Source organism: Lates calcarifer, linkage group LG4, assembly GCF_001640805.2.
Source record: "Lates calcarifer isolate ASB-BC8 linkage group LG4, TLL_Latcal_v3, whole genome shotgun sequence".
In the NCBI taxonomy this organism is placed as follows: Eukaryota; Metazoa; Chordata; class Actinopteri; family Centropomidae; genus Lates; species Lates calcarifer.
This window is the reverse complement of record NC_066836.1, coordinates 22,669,427-22,684,807: the sequence shown is the minus strand read 5'-3', so window position 1 is coordinate 22,684,807 and position 15,381 is coordinate 22,669,427. Positions and strand designations below refer to the sequence as shown.

At 41.9% G+C, this 15,381-nt stretch overlaps 1 protein-coding gene across 1 annotated transcript; it reads left to right on the top strand.

Moving 5' to 3' along the window:
* The first annotated feature begins 314 nt into the window (after positions 1-314).
* On the top strand, positions 315-15,279 carry LOC108884476 (protein Niban 1-like). Its single transcript, XM_051070182.1, is given in 17 exon segments — positions 315-443; positions 529-615; positions 3,093-3,223; positions 3,843-3,932; positions 3,934-3,981; positions 4,865-4,982; positions 5,994-6,155; positions 9,095-9,210; positions 9,306-9,410; positions 10,422-10,584; positions 11,463-11,644; positions 11,918-12,064; positions 12,153-12,263; positions 12,410-12,517; positions 12,621-12,732; positions 13,644-14,774; positions 14,777-15,279. Coding segments are annotated over 16 exon segments (3,060 nt in total). The 5' UTR covers positions 315-443; positions 529-560; the 3' UTR covers positions 15,058-15,279.
* The last annotated feature ends 102 nt before the right edge of the window (positions 15,280-15,381 follow it).

The window sequence follows — 15,381 nt, the reverse complement described above, 5'->3', positions numbered from 1 at the left end:
TGAGAACTGAGTCAAGACTCTGGATACTTCTGTCAGTGTGATGTTTAAAAAAATACAATAAAATTTAATAAAAGAAAAATAGTTATGGGAAAATGAATTGAAATGATTTTAGTATCAGGCTGTAACAAAATGTGAAGAAGTCAATACTTATATAGTAAGTATTAAAGTGATAAAGATGAGAGAATAATTGTTTTTCCCATAATGCATCACAGTTTAAAAAAATAAATAAAGAATAATGTGTGATGTAAGAGTAATAGTAAAATATCAGTGTCTACCAACAGATGGCCCTATGAGTGAGGCTGTGCTGCCTGTGTGTGATGTTACAGTTTGTGAGATGACGGCTGTGACAGACTTCACCTCAGTTTTAACAATCCCGCCCAGCTTCACCACACACTGACTCACACAGAACAGAGGAAATGAGCTGAGCTAAAGCCTCCTGACACGTAAGAGCAACTCATTTAGCTGTCATGTGTTATATGTAGGTTTGCTGTGTATACAAATTCAAATAACTGAAATAAGCTTTTCTAGAGACACTTGAGAAGAAGGGAAACAGAGACACTATGGGAGCATCTTCCTCTGGTTTGTTGGATGAGGCCAAAATCAGCCACATTAAAGGTAAAACTAACAGATCACCTCTTTTTCTTTTCTTTTTTCTTTCAGTTTTCAGTGTAATCTGCAGCTGTCCACACCTCAAGATCAGACCTGTTCATACGAACTTTATATCTCAGCCCTATCTGAAGAGAGACACAGAGAAATATCTGAAGCTGTTGGAGATGTTGGCACTGCCAGTCAGAGTACAAGTAACAGAAGTAACAGCTGCAGTGGTACTTGTAGTTGTTGCAGATGTTCCACCAATAGTGATAAATAGTGTAGCAGCTGTAGTGGTTGCAGTATTATTGTAGACGTTAGTTGTCGTAGTAGATAAAATATCTGTGACTCCACCGTTCTTTGACATTTGAACTGTGAGTTTGATGCTGAACGTGCCAAAAGGTTGATAACCCTCCTCGGTGTATCTGCTCTAGGTCTGAAGATCTAGTTAGAGAATACGTAGGAAACCTCGTTTCTAACAGTCCTACTGTGTCATGTGTATGTACTGAAATGAAATGAAAACACACCCCTGTATGATCAGATACAATCTTATGTAGACGTGTTGACACTGTCAGAGGAGTTCATTCAAACCTCTGATCAGTTTGAAGGCTGCAGGTAGTAGTGGTGTTGTGTTCTACATTCCTTTGGAAAGTGTTTCTGCTTTCATTAGCATTACAATGGCCGTCATTAGACAGCTTTTAATAAAGAGATAGACAGGAAACATGCAACAAACCAAACTGGGACATCACAGTTAAGAGGTACTGGCCTGAATCACTAGACCACCAGGACCAGATTTTCTTTTCTCTGTTGAAAGGAAATTAGATTTTAACTTTCATTAAAATGTGTTGTGTTTTTTTTTGTCAGTGTCAGGAATTTGACTTTAAAACAAAATGAAGCAAAAATGATATGAACCACTGTGTGTGCTGCTTTGCTCATGTCTATGTGAGCATTCCTATACATGTTATCAGCACGGTCACATCCTGTCTCCACTGCAAACTAGAATGTAATTACAGCCATTTCCAGCTATTACTGTGTTATGGGTTGTCTAATCTCTCTTTCTGTGTGTGTGTGTGTGTGTGTGTGTAAGATGAAAATCAGACTACAGAGTGACCCAAAGAATACATGATAATAGCCATGCACTGTAAACAACAGATTAGTACTGATCCACATTCAAACACATCAAGAGCCTGTGGTTAGGAGAGTACAGGTAGAAATAAGTTCTATCATAGGTCTTTATATATTTATAGTAAACAGAGCTCCCCATGCACAGCCAGTGTCAGTGATCAGGTTTGATCAGATCAGAAGTGACTCTTACACACTGAGATGACTTCACTCTGGCTTTATGTTACTGTGACGACCATATACAACTGACTGAAGGAAGATGGACTATCACTTCCTTTTCCATTCACTGCTGTAGAGGGACAGATGTGGGATGGACAGATGTGGCTCCATCTTATTGTGTTAAAATAGTGTAACTGTGTAATATTAATGAATCCATGCTGTATGATCAATGATGATGATCATACAGCATGTATGTATAATATTATTGTTATGTTCTTTGAAAAATGTTTTCCTTTCCAAAAGGAAAATGAATAAAACGTGATGAATGTGATATTTAGTCACATGACCTGTGTGAGTGAGTGCTCAGGTAATTTTACAGAGTGAAGCTGAAGAAGCTTCAGGTGAAGTCTCTGTTTGCTGCTGATGAGTCACAGTGAAACTCTTTAAACATATACTGATAGTGATACTGATCACTGTGATTAGAAACAAGTTGTTCATTTGACAAATTCAGACATATGAAATGTCATAATCACAACATTCACACTGTGATATGTGAGGTACTGAGCCTCCCCCTGTCTCTCACCCCTGTCCTTCACTCTCTTCCGTCCCTCATATCAGAGCAGCTAACGTAAAGCCTCTGTGTACGGTATGTTGCAGACTGTGGATGAATGATCGCCTTGGCACCTACGCTGAAACCTGAGCAGATGCAGTTTGATGCTGTAACTTCAAAACTGCTTTCACTGACTTTTTAGTCACTGTGGTTTGAAAACATTACATCTTATATACTTGTTGGCAAATGTGTTGAGGTCTTTTCACACATCCAGCAGACGAAGCGGGGAAGCAGCATCATTTGTAGTTGCACCCCTCATCACCCAAACAATGTGAGTCGAGCAGTCACTGTCCTTTTAGCTTTGTTTTGGTGTCAGTGCTCCACTGTTTGATGAGAGGTTTGATGAGAGCTATGAACCACAACCTCGAGCTGAAAGAGGCTGAAATGTACAGAGTGTGGGTTCATCAGTCAAAGCAGAACAATACACACAGTTATTTCATCCATTAGTAATATACAAAAATATTGATTTGTGCAGTTTTAATGTACACATTTTCCTTATTGCTGCTAACTATGTGTATGTCTTAAAGGGGCTGGGCAGATGGAGATACACACAGTATGACACCTTTCATTTCTAGAATGATGATGTGTTTGTTGGTTGTTTGTGTGTATCCAGGCCTCGTGGACAGTACAGTCCAGAGCTTCAGTGTGTTTTACCGTCAGCAGTACTCGTCAGCCTACTGTGGACACCTACACCAGGAGGTGGAGCCTAAGAAAGAGGGGAGGGGCCTGTTGCTCACTCACAGGGTAGGAGCTGAACCTGTACACAGTCAAACAGTCATCGCATGTAATCTACTGATTTCATGCACATGGATGTGAATTTAATTTGTCAAATAGTCACAACATATTGATTCACTGAGACAGACGTGGACAGGATTGGTCCATTTATTTGTCACAGTGAAATATCCACTTACACTGACCACAGCAATGTTACACTATTAATGGTTGTGTTCAGTCACACACAGCTCCTGGTTAATGTTAGTGAAAGATCCTGGTCTGCTTTAATACTGAATAACATAATATGTGCCTGACCTGAACCACCATCTTTCACTGAGCTTAACCAAAGTGCTTTGGTTGAATAAAAACCCAACCACAGGTGGGACTGTGTCTCCTTACAGGTGGGGTTGCTGCTTCCATTAATGAATGCAGAGCTTCATTCAGAAAAGACGTCTCAAAATGTGTTTCAATTTGTGTCCATGTACATGAAGTCCCTATTTTATGAACTGGTGTTAGAGCAGGCTGCTCCATCAGTCAGAACTGGTTTATTATATATTCATTCAGCTGGAGAATCTTTCTCTCTCTCTCTCTGTCTCTCGCTCTCCCTCTGTTTGTGTATGTGTGTGTGTGTGTGTGTGTATGTGTACAGCCTCAGCATGCTCCAGAGGAGGTGCTGTACCAAAGCAGTGTTAAGTTCTCCTCCTGGGAGGAGCAGGGAAAGAAATTCAGAGAGAGGTACAGCCGTGCTGAGAAGAAACTACAAAGTGGAGATACATGAAAACGTGGAGGTAACACTTGCATATACACATATACACACTTCTACACACACAACATGACATTATAATCTGTATGGTATGTATCCTATTGCTATTGTTCAAGTTTATTGTGATTGTCATATGAGTTAGAAGCAGTAAAGCTGTGAATAGGAATGCACATGCAGCCCCCCTACACCTCTGTATCTGGCAAAGAAAATTCCTAAGGTGATCAAGTTGTTACCAGTTTTTAAATGTAATACCTCACCCAGTCCCCATGTAGATTTATTAGTTAATACAATGATCAGCATTTACCAAACACAGACAAGAGACTCCATCCAAGGGACTGGTAGAGCTGGACTGGGAGCCAGGAGACATGGGCAGGACGTAGACTACCCCACATATCTCCATCTTACAGCTTCCTCATTGTTGTCATTGTTGTATCATGTTATGATGTTTAGAAACAGAGTCTTAGATCACAGATGTAAAGACAGCGTCCCTGTGATGTACCTGTGTTCAGGGTTAGAGGGGAGGAGAGGGCTGCTTCCAACCTCACTGTTAAGAAAGATGGAGTGAGCTGGGCCCAGATCTCTGAGTTTGAATATTAGTTTTGTTGACACAATAATGTTATATATGTTATATATATTATATAAGTATATGATCACATATGTTGGTTTGAACTCTTTGTCTCGGAGCATTTCATTGTATACTGTTGTCATAGTAACTGGCCTATGATCATTTAGACATGTCAGTGGTGTTTTCTTGGGTACAGGTACACTTCTTTTAAAACACTGTGAACCTGGCAGAGTTTCAGTAAAAACAGAGCCGAGCTGATCTGAGCAGGGTCTCTGACCCATCTAAAAGCTTTATCCCTCTCTGTCACACCTGTCTGTGTTTGTGTCTGTGTTTCCATCTGTAGACGTTCAATCGTGGAGGTGCTCCTAAGTTGGTCCTCCAGCCAGTGGGGGGCAGCGTGCTGACCACACAGGAGGAGTCCAGAGCTCACCTGGAGAAAGTCTGTGCTGGAATACTCAATGGTAGTGTTGACTTACTCCAACAAACCTACAGTATTTATCAATAATGTGTGAACACCATTCATTTGATCAGCCTACATGATCCATTGTGAACTATCTGCACAAACTCAGATTTACTCTGGGAACTTCTGGGAACATAAAAAACATAAACTGTCTTCAAACTGCTCAGTTCACTCAAACATGGAGTCAGTAACAGTAGATCTGTCAGATCTGTGTCAACGGTTTGGTTTGAGGTTTCACAGACTGACCAGTGTGTTCAACATGTGCCTGACTGTAGAATGTTTTTTTTTTTTTTTGTTACTGATATTACATCTGTATTAATGAAGCAGACATTTTTCAAGTAAAGCATCCAGATACAACTTCAGGTTTTATTTACTTTAAAAGCAGCTTGGTCTAATGGATCTACCTGATGACTGAGCATCTGAATGAAGTTAGCACAGGACTAAACCTGAACCATTACCTTTATAAATGTTAAATTTGCTTTGTTTCATCCATTACTGAGTTAGCTTCCCAGCATCACACATCACCTCTCTTTGATTTATTTATGTTATGTTATTATTATTTATTATTTTATTATTATTCTTTTGTTCCTACTGGTGCAGTTGGTTCCTACAGCCAGAGATAATAAATTAATAAACTACACTTGAAAATGATCAATTATCAATTATCAATTATCTGGAACCAACCCAAGTCCAAAGCTTGCAACAAAATGGCTGTTGTGTTAAGCTGATGTCACCACCACCTAACGTGTGGCCAAGGTTCGAGATGTAAACCACAACATCCTGAGTCTGAAACTGTCCTGACTCTGAGTGGTGGATGGGACTGTGATACCAGACAAATGGCACGGTCACTGCTGTCTTCTTTTAAATATGAAGAAGATCTCTTCCTTCCTTTAAGCAAGTTTTGGATCCCTGAACTTTATAAATGCTCTGACTCATCGTTCATCATTATTGTTGAATATAAACTGCTTCATGGTTCAGTGAATACCTGTAACACCAGCATCTGTCTGTTTAGGAGTGAAGGAGGATTCTTCTTCGGTGGTGTCATCTCCAGATGTGTTTGCCGTGTATCTGCACCTGCCTTACACAGGCCACGCCTGCTTCCTGTTTCAACAGGAAGAGGAACGAGATCACTTCCTGTCTGCCCTCAAGACCTGCATCAGACATTGCAACCTTGGTAAAATACTCACACTTCATGTTCTCTGCAGTCTCCTGGTTTTACACTCAGAGCTGTCTCTGTGTTTGAAGTATGGACAAAAAATGTGAGTTTAAAACAGAAATATGCTAAAGCTGCTGAAGTGTTTGATGCTTTTCCACGGTGAAAGTAAATGCACTGCTGTATCTTCTTATCAACAAATTCTGTATGAGGAATCCATGATAGGATGGTGTCTATTATAACAGCCAGGTGTTTCTACAAAGAGACGTGTTGAGTGTCTATACTTTTGAATTGTCAGTGGAGGCAGCTATCAGTCAGGAGGAAGGCCAAAAACAATTTCCACTGTCTATGTTGAATCGATAATAAGACCATTTTTGCCACAGTTAACCAATCAGTATTACACTGGTCCAATGTGGGCTCATTACTGTCAGTCTGCTGCGACAGTAAGTAAGTAAGGATCAGATCACCACAGGGCTGACATATACAGACAAACTATGGTGGAACCGTCAGAGTATTTGAAAGGAAAGTGGTGGTGTGATCAGCAGTTGGTACTCAGGTGTGTTGTTGTTTGTTGTATGACTGGAGAACATGAATGATCTGCACCAGTATCACACCACACAGTCATCCTGAACAAATGGTGACATGGTTAACAAGAAGAACCAAGTTCACAGCTGAGCAGCAGAAACGTTCCTTTAAATTTTTAAACGTTCCTTTAAAGTTAGCTGAAACTACAAAAGAATATTTAAACTACTCCTGAAGTTTTTTTATTTGACGTTAACAAATGATACCTTGGATTACATCTTGTTAAGAAATGGTTCCATGCAGTATTTTCAATGGTCAGCATGAGACCTCTTGAGGCTCTTTGAGCTTCTAACCACCATCCCATCACTGAGATGGTGCCAGACTAACTCAAACAGACCAGGGCACATTGATATCTCTGTAATGTCAGATGAGGGTATAAAACCTCTGAACCTACTGCAGCAGAGGGCTCTTGTCAGTTGTGGTAGCAGTTGCTCTGGCAACAGATAAAAATATTAATGCTGTTGACTTCCTGTGTGGTTAGCTAGGATACAAACCAGAAACAAGCCCTTTACTTTAAGTGACAGGGTTGCGAAAACACGTCATGTCATATCTGCACCGGAAGTCCCAGCTGGCCAGCTGTTGACTTTAGAGGAGATGTGGTAGAAAAACAGTGTTGATCTTATTCATCCCACAGTAATACATTACTCTTTATTCAAACAACATTCACACTTTATTCCTTTAGACTTGAATTCTTCGATCCACTAAGCTGATGACGACTCCCTCTGGTGTCCACAAAAATAACTTTCCTCTAAAGAAAACCAGAGTGGACCAGTTCCTCTCTTTTATTTAAGGGAAAATTTAAAAGAAAAATTGCCTTCATTTTTTCTCATCAAGTAATAGAATACTACATCCAAACAAAGTGAGTTTATTTTTATATAAATTGTGGCTCAGAGAAGAAATGTTAATGTGTCCACAGAGAGTTATTATTGACTCAGCTCTGCCGGGCATGTTAGTGTCTTTCAGCATGACATGACATTTACATGACTCTCATGTTCACTTCATGCTCTCGTGACGATGGGTAAACCAGACACCATGGCTCATAACATGTTACCTGAGGTGATAACATGTCAAAGGTGTGCTTTCAGCTTGTTGTGATTGCTCTTCCCTCACATGGTCAAAAAAAAAACAAAAAAAAACTGATGGATGCAGCTTTTAAGAGCCAGTTTGAGATGATGCATTCAGATATTTAGAGAAGTAATCAGGATTCTAGTTTGAGATCTACAGTAAGCTGTAGGTTATTCTACTGGGTTTAAGTGTGAACAGGTGGATATCAGAGGTAACAGCTTATTTACGTTGCTTCATGAGGAAAGCAGTGTTGATACTGAGGAACCACCAAGATTTAAAAAAAAGGAAAGACAATCACACAGCACAAAGAAATGCAGGGTCCAAAGTGATTTGATTTAGTTGTTTTAGTTATAATATATGTTGGACCTTTAAACCTGAAATTTAAAGATGATGTCTCCACAGTAGCTGACATGGATCATGAGGGGATCTTTATTTTATTGTATTTTCAGCTGATTTATAATTTTCTACCATGGTTTTCCTGGTGTTCTGATAGTGTAAAGACTGGAGCCAATCACCTGACATGTCAGTGACATCAGCAGGCCAGTCTGTTTTTAGTTGCAATAGTGTGATTAACACATCACACACAAAGGGAAGTATGCTCAGGAACTTTCTGTTCCTCAAAGTTCTTCCTTTCATTTAGTAAGAAAAGAAAAAAACCAAAGGTTATATGAGGAACTGGACCACAAAAGACATAATAGTAGAACACAGCAAAGAAAGAAACAGAAGAATGATGTGAAACCCAACACCAGTAAACACAGCAACACTGAGTTATACAGAGAAATAAGATACACCAGGCTCTGGATATGAACACAGTACGCCTTAGTGAGATACACTCATTGTTTATCATGTTATTTTCAGTGGATTTGTTTGGTTTCTAACCTAATGAATGCTTGAAGAAACAGGAAGAAAAAAAGAAGAAAACAGAAGAAGAAAAAAACTGTACAATTTAATCTGATGTGATACAAAACAAGCTTTGTAAAAGTTAGGTTGAGTTAAATTGTTCCTGTTTTCACAGTTTGTCTCAGCCTCCATGAATTCTGCTCAGCTAACACAGCTAACCTTGGAACATTCAGAGTTCCCAGCAAAATGAATAACAGCTAAATAGAAACCTGGTATTTCTATGGCCACTGTTAATCAATATCAGTATCACTTCACATGATGTCTCAGGCCAGACTACATCTGGTCACATGTTGTAATGAGCATGAGGGTGATGTGTTGATATCCAGGGTCCACAGGGATGACAGAAATGTACCAATCTTCATCAACCTCCTCCAGAATCAGAACCTCCTCTAAATCCAGTCCTGTTCACACAGATCCCTGGTGTGAAGCGTCCTATGAGAGCCAGGCGTTCACCCGAGCCCTCCGCCTCTACCGTCAGGACAAAGCATGCTATGAATCCTGGGAAATGCTGCTGGGCACTGAGGAGCAAGTCAGCAAACACACGCTCACTCACACACACACAGCTTTATGTCTGTCTCTGGTCTTTGTCTCATTGCTCAGTCAACTGTGTTTCTGCCTGTGTAGGTGCTGGCCTCCCAAGTGATGGAGGAAGTGTTGCCATGGTTACAGAGTCAGCTTCAGTCCAGAGTGAAGGGCAAGAAGGCTGAGAGGATCCGACAGTGGTTGGCGGTGAGTTTAACTATGCACTGGTGTCCTCCAGCAGTTTTATATGATGTGTGTCCATTCAGAGACAGTGTTGGATTCACATCGACTGAAAATCATCTCAATAATGTATGTAAGCTGTAAGTAAAGTAAGTGGCAGACAGCTCCACTGAAATGTTAATCTCAGAAGATTAAAGACAAAAAAATGAAGAATTCAGAAATTCAACTGTAAATTCTGAGATGAAAGAATTCAAGATGAATATTTTTATTATAATAATGGATCATCTAACTGTGTGTAATGTTAAAGGGGTCACTCAGCGATGAACCTCTGACTCTGCAGTTCCCCTCAGCTCTGAGTTTTAGTGTCTTTCAGCTGGTTGTTCTGGTTCAGCTCCACCACAGCAGCAGCTGCAGCAGCTGGTTTCAGTGTTAAAGATCTGATAAACCCACTGTTCAACAGCAGACACACACAGTTAGCAACTAGTCACAGCATAAAAAAACAAAACAAACAAACAAACAAACAAACAAACAAAAAACATCAGTAACTGCAGGTTTAAACAATTCAGATTTTATTCTCATTAACAATAAACAGTAGTTTATTCTGAAGTGAGCTGTAACTGGAGATTTCAGACTTGTGTGAATCATCATCATTTTATGCTCTCTGACATTGTGAGTCTCAGTCTCAGCAAAACATATTGCACATGACATAGTTACTATATTTTTCATTACACTGTGGGGATTGTTTGGCACTCTGTAACATGTACAGCACAGTATGTTCAGAGGATGTCAGAGGGTTAATGTAATGCACTGGGTTTACAAACAGGACTGATTTTAGATTTCATTTCCTCCTCGTTCTGAATTTGATCTTAAAACATACATTTTCTGAATGAATCTAACCACACATTTTTTTCATACAAGCTTCATCCATAATTCTGCACACATCACAATGTTTCACACAATTTCAAGTTTATTTAACACAACTGTGACACATTTAGTGCAGTATGTGTTTTTATTGTAATGCTCTTTTTCTCTGTTTAGACAGTGCAGGCAACCTACACACTGGTGCTGGAGCTGCTAACAGCAAATTTGGAGGCTCTAAAGGAGAACTGTCGTCAGACAGCGTCAGACAATCAGGCGCTCATCAGATCCAACCTGGACCAGATAATGTCCTCTCTGTGCTTCCTGGAAGAGAAAGTCAGAGGTACAGCACACTGAGCTTTAACTAACCTAGACCAGAACATGATCAAACATGGTCACAGTCTCCCTCTGTTCCTGAGTTATGATGAGGAGTAATGGTCAGAGAAGTATTATGATATCACAGTGAGGTTGACCTTTGGCCTTTTGGCATATAAAATGCCATCACTTCATTATTTTATCCTAGTAGACATTTGTGTGGAATTTTGTCATAATCAGTTTGTGAGTTCATGAGTTACGGCCAAAAACATGCTTTGTGAGGTCACACTGACTTTGACCTTTGACCTTGGACCAACAAAATCTAATCAATTCATCCTTGAGTTAAGGATGAATGTTTGAGGCCAAATTTGAAGTAATTCCCTCCAGTTGTTACTGAGATATCACGTTCATAACGATGTGATGATGAGGTGAGTGAAGGCTGTGTCTATAACCTGACTTAAACATGGCTGCCGTCAGAGGAGTTTCCTTGTGCAGTGATATATTATCGACAGCTTCAGGTGGTTTTGTCCCTCAGACTCAGAATGCAGCAGGAGAACTCTGAGCTGACAGTCTGAGCCTGGAGACCAACTCACCCTGCACAGCTCTGTGACCGTCACAGAGAAGGACTAGCGTGACGTGTCTCTGGGTCATAGCTGTAGACTACCCTCTGATCTCTGTGTGTTGATGTAACACAGAACACTGACTCACAGGTATCACCCACACCTGCTGCAGGTGTTTGTCTATAGGAACTGTCTCTGTTTGTCAGAACACAAGTGTGTTAAACCTGCAGCTCCAGTCTGAGTTCCCTGATAAGAGCCATCCTGTAACTGCTAAAGAACTAACTGTATGTGTGTGTGTGTGGTGTGTGTGTGTGTGTGTGTGTGTGTGTGTGTGTGTGTGTTCCAGGGTGTATACGTGAAGAAGCAGAGACAGTGTACAGTGAATCTGTAGCCCCCTACATGTCTTCCATACTTGAGGCTCTTACAGAAAACATCAGTGCAGGGATTCAGGGGATGCAACACACACTGCACACACAGATGGACTCAGCCTTCACACACACAGACGGAGGGACAGAGGAGACAAAGAAGGTGAGACAGACCTTTGTGTCTAGACTAGAGAGACTTAGACTAGACTTTATTGATCCCTTGGGATGACTCCCTCAGGGAAATTAAGTAAATGAGTATCGTCCCTGGGTGGGCTCGAACCACCAACCTTTTCAGTTAACAGCCGAAACGCGCTAACCGATTGCGCCACAGAGACAACTCTCTAAATAGGCTAAATAATTACATGGACATTTACAAGATGATTTTATTTTTGCAAACCGAGTTTGTGTGTGTGTATGTGTGGTGTGTGTTGTCCAGGCTTTGTCCACTCTGCGCTCCATCAGTCTGGATCAGTGCTACAGGCAGGTGGAGAACCTGATGGAGAAACTTGGAGACTTGAGGCAGAGGTTTGGACTGAGCAGCGCTCAGAGACTGGTTCACTCTGTACATCTGGAGATGGAGCAGGTACAAACTGACGCTGCAGGTTCTTTAAAGGGTCACAGCCTTCAGTCGGTGTCACACAGAGACGTGGTGTTTGTTGTGTGTCTTCCAGCTGTTGGACAGTGCTGTCTACACCTTAGAGCTGTTCCTCCAATCATCAGCCAGGCTGCAGCCCACTCAGATTCCTGTCAAGATGGAGAGAGCTAAAGAAAGGGTACTGAAGGTAAAGGATGTTTTTAAATTTGAGATACACACTGCATTACTGTATACATGTATATATATAAAACCTTAATAATAAAACCTTAGTGTTCACAGGTGATGATGATATTAGAACTTAAACTGTGTGTGTGTGTGTGTGTGTGTGAGCAGCAGCTGGACTATGACAGCAGAGTGGTCCAGAGGAGGCTCTATCAGGAAACTCTGCTGGAGATCACTCTGCCTGCTCTCAGCAGGAAGATGGACAGCAAGTGGAAGAGTGTAGGTCAAACACACAAAACACACACTGCAGTCTGTCTCTGTCTCTCTGTCTCTCTGCTGTCTCACCGGTCTCACCTCAGTACTTTGTGTTTTCTGTGTCCAGGAGCTGCAGCAGTTTGAGCAGTACATTTTCTCTGACTACAGCAGCTTCATCCTGGTTCAGAATGTCTACGATGATGTACTGAGAAACATCCTCAGTAAGGAGATAGAGACAGGTAAACACACACACACACACACACACACACACACACACACACACACACACACACACACACACACACACACAGACAGTCACAGGCACGAGCACGACACAGGATTCAGTTCATTTGAATCTTTTTGCCTGCAGATCAATCATTTTAATCTGCAGTCAAACCCTCATACGACCAACCATCACCATGTGCAGTCCTCATACTGTGTCTCCTTCAGGCCTTTTCTCATGTTTTAAATGTTGCTCAGGACCCAGGATCTGAGTCAGCATGGCTCTGAGGCCGTTCAGAGGACTGGCTGACAGTAACTGAACAGGACCACAGTGATCCACTGTTGAATTCTGTGGAGTGTAACATCCGCCTTACACAGAGCTGAGCAGGAACACCACACATCGTGTTGTCTGTGCAGTTTTTGTTTGCCATGTGTCAGGAGTCATAGTAGACACACAAACATGAAGCCAGTCTAAGTGATGTGTTGGTTAGTTATTATTATACAGGTAGTGTGATGGCATCAGGACAGTGGAGACCTCATCCTGTTTTGGTTATAATACAAACTAATGACACCACCTGTGACACTGTGACACGGGGTTTCTTCTTATTTGAACCCAAGTCTTCAACTTTGTCCACGTCCTATGTTCATTTATCAATATGAGCTTCCTTCATTTATATTGAATTTGAAAGTATTTTTGTTTGTTTCCTGACATGACTGTCTAAATGCTGCTTCAAAACCCTCCCAACAATATCATTATATTTTCATCTGTTTATGGTTTAAAACAACAATGAAGGATTTTTCTCTAAAACCCCTTCAAAGACATGAAACAGTACAGAGGTACATGAGTGCACTCTGAGTATGAACATCCTCTAAATAAACCTCTAAATGAAACCTTCCTAATGTTTAGCTCTGCTCTCCTTCTCTTCAGTGGTCCAGGATGCTGCCAGTAAGAAGAGCAATAATCTCCTGTTGGACATTTCAGACCTGGCCATCAGTCAGTACAGCCTGTTGGGACAGACTCCTCCTTGCTCTGTACCAGGCAGCCCGGCTGTTCACAGCCGAGACTCGTCCTCAGCTGTGGCGGAGGAGGGAGTTCAGACAGTCACAGCTCCCCCTCAGCCTGACCCAGAGCTTCACCCCGAAGACAAACCTGATCCCAGTACCACTCAAAGTTCAGAGCGGAGCACGGTGCCTCTGTCTCCTGTGATTGTTGTGACGCAGCAGGCTGATGAAGCTGCAGTCGAGGACGCCCCTGACCTCCAGGAAATCCAAGAAGACGTTCAGCCTGGAGCTGATCAGCCGTCGATGACTGATTCGACTACAGCTGAATCTTCCAGCTCGGCCACACCTGACTCTGACGCAGCTCTAACACAAGAGGCAGGACCACCTGACTCCCCTACTATCTCTGAACCCACTAATCCTATCCCAGACTCTCCTGAGCCAACGGAGTCCACCCTGTCCCCGCTGCAGTCCACAGATGTCCTGGCTGAATGTGCTCAGAGCGATCAGTCTGCGACGCCTGAAACTTCTGCCAACTCACATCACATGTCAGAGGACGCCTCCTCCGTCCAGCCCTCCTGCCCCTCACCACCACACTCATCTTTCACAGACAGTCCCAAGAGAATCAGCCTCGGGTCACTGAACGAGGCGATTGGTTTGAACTCCACAACCCCTGGTGTAACGCAGATGATGGCACAGCAGACGACTGACAGAGCTGTCTACCTGACGGGAGGGATCAAGGACAGCTGGGAGGTGGAGAGGCTTAAAGAGAAGAAACAGAAAGAGGAAGAGGAGAAGACTGAAGGGAGGGTAGATGATGAAGACAAGGGTAGTGAGCTTGAGACAAGAAAGGAAGACGAGGAAGAGGAAGCAGAGGAGAATGGAGATCATGCAGAAATAGAAAAGGAAGATAAAGAGGAAGATAAAGAGGAAGAGGAAGATAAAGAAGAAGAGGAAGATAAAGAGGAAGAGGAAGATAAAGAGGAAGAGGAAAAGGAAAATAAAGAGGAAGAGGAAGATAAAGAAGAAGAGGAAGATAAAGAGGAAGAGAAAAGGAAGATAAAGAGGAAGAGGAAAAGGAAAATAAAGAGGAAGAGGAAGATAAAGAAGAAGAGGAAGATAAAGAGGAAGAGGAAAAGGAAGATAAAGAGGAAGAGGAAAAGGAAAATAAAGAGGATAAGGAGGAGGAACTCCTCCAAAACTCTCAGCCAATGGAATCAGAGCCAGAAGGTTCTGCTGAGCTGCCACTGGACAGTGTGGCCATCATCAGAGAGCTGGTGACAGAGGTCACTGAGGTGGATATGGTCATCAGCCCCTGTCCCAACAGCAGCGATACACCCTGACAGACACATAACCATGACAACCACAGATCCTAACGACGGGAGGATCAGTCAGAGAGGAAAAGGGAGGATGACTGGGAGTCCAGGAATAAAGTATTACTGCATCGTTTCTTCAGACAGAAATGTTGTTTCTCTGGTGACTGTTGTTTTCTTGTTTTATTCCTGCTGTTTACATCTGCTATTTACTTTTCTGCTGATAACGGCACAATAAAGATTTTAAACTTGTTAGAGCTACTGTGATTGATGTTTTGGCTCCTTAGGGGCAGTGGAACAAGCTGTTGGTGTGTTATCACTTAATGTTATCCAAACAGTTGCCTCTGTCTACAG